The 6354-nt window shown below is 33.1% G+C and overlaps 1 protein-coding gene across 1 annotated transcript; it reads right to left on the reverse strand.

Annotated features, from left to right (window-relative positions):
* Positions 1-4086: 4086 nt before the first annotated feature.
* On the reverse strand, positions 4087-5928 carry LOC138904388 (uncharacterized). The gene is made up of 3 exons (XM_070192890.1): positions 5444-5928; positions 4972-5287; positions 4087-4404 (listed from the first exon to the last, which is right to left on the reverse strand). Exons 1-3 carry the CDS (start codon positions 5926-5928, stop codon positions 4087-4089), a joined length of 1119 nt encoding a protein of 372 aa, XP_070048991.1.
* Between the last annotated feature and the right edge of the window lie 426 nt (positions 5929-6354).

The raw sequence follows: 6354 nt of genomic DNA on the forward strand, positions 1-6354 counted from the left end.
GTACCCAGTAAGTATCGAACCTAATATTGAAGAGGTAGAGACGAGATGACCGACTTTGACACTCACTAAGGGTCAATAATAATAAATAAAATAAAAATAAGAATATTTAAATCAACATGATTCACAGAGTTAACAATTATGTTTATTTAACCAACATAAATAATTAAATTCTTTCAAATGCAACAATTTCCAATCTATTAATTAAATTCACAAACTACAATTAAAATATTAAGATATCGTGTAATTATTATTATTAGGCACGATTTCTGCCGAGGTCGTACGGCCCGATCCAGAGTGTCGTGTACACTGCCGAGGGACGTGCAGCGCAATCCATAGATGCATCTATACTACCGAGGCGTTCGGCCCGCTCCACAAGAAAGGAGGACATTTTCTTATGTACCTCCGGAATGAAAAAAATATTTATTATAAGATTAATTCAAGAGGATGAATAATTTCTTTTAACAATTAATTGATTTAAGCAGAAAATTAAGTATATGAGATTTCCATATTTTACTATCTTTCCCTAACAATTCACAATATATATCAAATAATTTAATTAATTAAAGAATATAATTTACACATATAATTCATGCTTTTGAGTCCTAAACTACCCGAACTTTAGCATAGATAGTACCTACGTACGGACTCTCGTCACCTCGTGCGTACGTAGCCCCCACAATTAGCAACAATTATTATTTTAATCAACTATGGGGTAAATTACCCCTCACAAGATTAGACAAGAGACTTACCTCGCTCCGAAGTTCCATAGCCGACTCCCAAGCCTTTCAAACAACTCGACCGATGCCCAATGCTCCAAAACTCGCTTTCGCTTTATTAACATTCACAAGATTTCAATCCCCCTCCGAAATCGTAACATTGAGTAAAATGCTCATACACCACCAACAAATTGATATCTACAATTACAATCCCAATTACAATCAAAATATGACTCAAAAATATTTATCAATATTCATTTATTACTCACAAGTTGGCTACAAGCCTCCAACTCAAATCGTCTAATAGGTTCACTTACTATGACATTCAACTACACTCTTATCATTTAATACCCATTTGAAGTCATCAATGATACTACATTAATTCTCCAACACCGCCAAATTACTATTCATCGTCTTCCTTAACCAACATTTTCAAAACATTCAATTTGGTGATTACTTAGTTGAACACTTCCAACTAAGCTAGAAAATGATTCCATAGGTTCATTGCATCCTTTAATTTCATTTCTAAGAACACTATTTATCTTTCTCTCATTTTCTCAAAAACACTATTCAAGCCATGAACTAGGGTTTATGAAATCAATTATCCAACCACAACAACTTGAAACAAGTATTAGAATTACTCTCACCGACTCATAAGAAATGAGCTTGAAGCATTAGTATTACCTTCTTGAAGATTTTCCTTAAAATTCTAATATTTGGGAAATTTGGTGTTCTTGAACAACTTGAAAGATTTCTAGGGATTTCAAAGATTGAAGGATATTAATACTAGTGTTAATAGGATGTTATTAACTGAAAATATCCAAAAGAAATTCACCTTGTATTCTTAGGTAGTCCCCAAGGTCGAATCCACCATGAAAGAACCAATCCCTAGCTCTAGCAAATCCCCCAAAATGGCTGCTGCTCGTGACTGCCTTATATAGGCACAAGTGCTTCTGCGAGTTGTATTGTGCACTGTGCAGGTTGTACCTCGTATTACAAGTTTTCCCCTGCTGGACACCTTTTACTAAAACATCCATAAATCCTTGTAGAAATATCAAAATGACGAACGGTTTAAAGCGTTAGAAACTAGACTCGAAGATCTTTCATTTGATAGGTTGTCCACCATACAACACCTTATATATATATATATATATATATATATATATATATATATATATATATATATATATATATATATATATATATATATATAGGCATGCTCGTCCAAAGTTAAGTTTTGTGTGTACTCATTTCGAACTTTAGTCTATCATGTAATTTCCAACTTGACTTAGAATTAGAGCTCTCCTTAGACCCCACATCACTTATAATTGTGAATCGTGCACTTATTAACATATGAACCTGTTGGAACCTTCAAATCCCGATTCTGAGGTCGTTTACTCAAAAATCCAACCTTAGTCAATTCTTCCAACTTAAAGCTTTAGAAATGAGAATTTTCTTTCCAAATCAACTATGAACTTTTCGAAATTAAATTCCGACCATGCGTACAAGTCATAATACCTGAAGTAAAGTTGCTCAGGGCCTCAAACCGCCAAACGACGCGCTAGGGCTCAAAACGACCGGTCGGGTCGTTACAACTTTTCAGGCTGAAGTTATTTTTTTTTTTACTATAGAAAAACTGTGGAATTATTAAGCTGAAGTTATATTTCTTTTTCCATTTATCACCTACTTGTTTTATTTACCACCTACTTATCTTGTTACATTCAATTTATCTGAACGTAAAACAGTAAATAGACCTGAAAAGTTACCTTTGCATTTATAGATATTAAATTGATTAGGTGCACTCTTTGGCTATATTAACAATCTCTTCACTTGAAAATTTTATAGTCATCCATGTACTTCTATCATATTTCTATAAATTTATATTCATCCTTAGCCTTTTAGCTTTTTAAAAGAAATAATGTCTGGTGCTAGCGGAAGTAGGAAAGTTACAATGGATGAACTTATGCAGAAGTGGGAGAGTTTAAAGTCTAATTGGAATAGTAACGTACCAATGGCTAATCTTATATGCAGACGTGGGATAAAATAAAGGCTGATTGGGAAAGAATCAGACCACAGTTTGTTGCCGATGAATCATTCAAGAACAGGATGAACCTCGAACGCATTTATGAAGGTTATTCAACCTCGTTTGACAAGGTTGTCCAGCAGTTTGATTTTTTTAAGTTTTCTATCTGGGACGACTATGCCAAGCTGCAAAATAACTTAAAGAGTCTTCCTTATCTTATGGACAGAGTAATAATTGAACAAAGTCAGTTACGTGATGAATTCAACAAGTTAAAGTGTGATCTCATTGGACTTTGTGGTCTTTTGCCTGAGTATCCTATAGTTATCTCTAATTCGGATGATGATGAGATATATCGAGAAATTGAAGATTACTGTTCTGATGATAGTGATGATGCTTAGTTTTTGTAATCCTTTTTTATGTTTTTCTTCTGTGTTTTTTGTTAATATTTTTTATGGCTCTTCTTTTTGGTTTGTCAATGTTTTGATAATGGTCATGTTTTGTTAATGTTTATGTTGCTATATTAATGAAAATCTTGTTACGTCTTTTGTATATATTTTTTAAATTTTGAAGGCTGCATTATGATTTTAATGTAATAACATAGTATGTCAACATAAAACTTCATGCCTTATAAGCTGAAGTTAGCAAATATAAGTTAGAAACTTGAACCTTTTTTATCTGAAGTTTTATGCTTTTGATAGTCACACTTTATAGGCTGGTTTTTTTTTGCTTACATTTTTCCGGTAATAAGCAATCTTTTAAGAGGCAGACTTATATATGCGGAAATGTTTTTGTTCATTTTATAAAATTTCACACAAAACATGCTTAAGTTTTGTCCAACAGCCTGCAGTTTTTGTAATGATTTTTTCCAAACTTCAGAGAGAATATGCTGAAGTTATTTAGTTTATTTTCTAAAACTTCAGTCTAAATATGCTGAAGTTTTGTTATACATATGTTTTTTTTAAAGATATGTATTTCACTTATAGTTTTTTCTCGTTGAAGTCATTGCATGCTATTTTAAAATGCAACCAAACCTGTAAGTCGCGCAACAAAAATGAGTGGTTTATACTTCAAGCAATATATAAAAGAGTATTTTTCAATACAAGAACTTATTTTTTTTATTTCGACGAAAACAATCATATTTCACATATATTATTTAATAATAAAAGTGTAAATTCAAACTAAGGATTATTGAACGCTGGAGTATTTTTCAGCGTGTTTCTTGGAATATGGATGAGATGCTGGAAAAGACAAGTAAGTTGTTCTATTATGCCCAATTTGTTTACAGCGACTGCATTTGGTAGACTTCAATGGTACTGATTCAGTCGCAGGGATATGCCTCTTCTTTTGTCATCTTCCTTGTAAAATCTCTACATCGGGAGGTTTTGTGATTTCAGATTCTACATTTTGTGGAATATCCCATGCATTTTGATCTGCCACAGTATTCACATGTCCCTCATATGTTTTGAACCATGTTTCCCTTGAATACCATTTTGAGTAATAATCAGATTTCTGCAAATATCTCTTATTAATAGCAGCAATTGCGTGTGAACAGAGCAATTCATCAAGTTGAAATTCCAAGCAGTCACAAGTTCTCTTCTTTAAGTCAACAATGAATTTCATTCCTTCACTATTTATTCGAAACAACATTAAATCAAGGTTGAACACCTAAGAAGGAATAAAAAAGTAAAAAAAATATATTAGTGTATTATTGCTTCAAAAAGAAAAAGTATGAAGTTTTTTTATATGTAACTAGTAAATCACTGCAGCAGATATAAAAGGCTGAAGTGATTATGCATTAGTTAATTACTTCAGAGAAAACACGTTGAAGTATATTCTGAAGTTAATAAATATACTCACAAATATTTTGCAAGCCAAGTCCATCTTCTTGTTCATCTCTTTTTCTGCCCATATTGATACTTTGTGAAAAGTTTCATGTGCTCTTTTTCTTCGTTCGTAAAACCACTCTCCCAACTTTTCTTGGATGAAATCTAACATTCTTAAAATAGGCATCTCTCTCACTTTTAGTAACATGGAATTCATTGATTCTACCATGTTTGTTGTCGTCAGCATATCATAACGTCGCCGTGGGAACCACGATCTAGCCCATCTCTCTGGCGGCTCTTTCATTATGTAAGTGTATATTTTCTTGTCAACACTTTTGATTTGGGACATTAACTGATTAAAATCTTCACGTTTGTATGACCTTGCAGCGCTTTAAAAAAGATTTATTACCGTGGCTTTTGCATGTCTTTGTTTTAAATTTTTCTCAAAGTGATAGAGGCAGATACCATGGTGAGCTTCAGAATAAACTTTTCTAATCCCATTTGCGATTGATTGGTTTCTATCTGATAAGAAAACCAGTTCACGATGGACTTGAATTGCTTTTCTCATTTCCCCGAAGAACCAAATGTAAGCATCATTGTTTTCTGAATCTGCTATACTAAAAGATAGAGGAAAGATTTGATTATTTGCATCCTTTGATACAACAACAAATAGAACGCCATGATATTTTAACTTTAAAAATGTTGCATCTACTGCAATCACGGGTCTACAGTAGCACCAACCAGTTATTGATACCGTAGGAGCAAAGAACATGTAAGCAAATATGTACAGTGAAACACAAAAAAACAAATCATAAGGTGTGAAGTTTTTCAGATAGGAACATTTGAAACTTCAGGCTGATGGTTAGTATTGTTTTGCTTACCGATTCTGCTTATCTCTTTTTATACTAATGTACGTCCCTAGTTTTCTATGCACCATCATGTGTAGGTATGAAGGAAGAATCTGGTAGTTCTCTTCCGGTGTTTCCCTTATGGAAGCAATAGCTTTTTGAATAGCACGCCATGCCTTGTGATATCCAATGTCAATTCCAAATTTCTTTTTCATTTCACTTTCTACAAAGGCTGGTGTAACCTCAATCTTTTTATCTCGAACATGTTCTAAAATTTGTTCACTTATAAAATTTAATGTAGCATGCTTCTGATTTGATTTTCTTGCATCCACCGAGCATTCTTGGTTGTTATGATATTTTATCACCCTAAAAAGTGAGAAATTTTTTATTCTGGTAGCACGTACATTCCAACCACATTTCTCCACGATGCATTTCAGCTCGTATCTCTTTGAACATGATCCAACAGCAATGAATTCAACTTTTTGGTTTATCTCCAAGCTGCAGAAAAATTTAGTCATGTTCTTCTTGTTGTCAAAAAACTGATCCTACTCTTACTTCCTTAGGCAATGCATCGTGCCTAAGTATTTTACATGGTGGAGATTCTTTCAGCTTTCTCCTCACTCTTTTTCTTGATTTCTTAGAAGCAGTAGAAGTTTCAGCAATTTTTTTAATTGTATCCGCTATTATAGGTATAAATTCCATATTTTCTTCATCTTCGTTGTTGCTTGTCATTGCAGAAGGTAACAAAAAACTTTGTTGAATCGTGTGTTAGTTGTCTATTTGCATTATTAGTTGTCCTTCTTCTTCTTGGTTGTCAACAAACTGGTATGAATTTATTGTAGCGACATGTAATTGTTGTAGCATTCCATATTCTGAAGCAGCCGTAATGTTAGAAGGTTGTTGCTCGTTGTCTACTTCCATTATTGGCTGTTCTAGTTCATGTT

Source organism: Nicotiana tomentosiformis, chromosome 2 (genome assembly GCF_000390325.3).
Source record: "Nicotiana tomentosiformis chromosome 2, ASM39032v3, whole genome shotgun sequence".
NCBI classification, from domain to species: domain Eukaryota; kingdom Viridiplantae; phylum Streptophyta; class Magnoliopsida; order Solanales; family Solanaceae; genus Nicotiana; species Nicotiana tomentosiformis.

Coding starts and splice junctions, on each gene's coding strand:
- LOC138904388 (XM_070192890.1), bottom strand. CDS start 5,928: ATGACTAAATTTTTCTGCAGCTTGGAGATAAACCAAAAAGTTGAATTC. Junction 5,288..5,443: donor AAAAGAGATAAGCAGAATCG/GTAAGCAAAACA, acceptor GTGCTACTGTAG/ACCCGTGATTGCAGTAGATG. Junction 4,405..4,971: donor AAAGACATGCAAAAGCCACG/GTAATAAATCTT, acceptor ATTCCTTCTTAG/GTGTTCAACCTTGATTTAAT.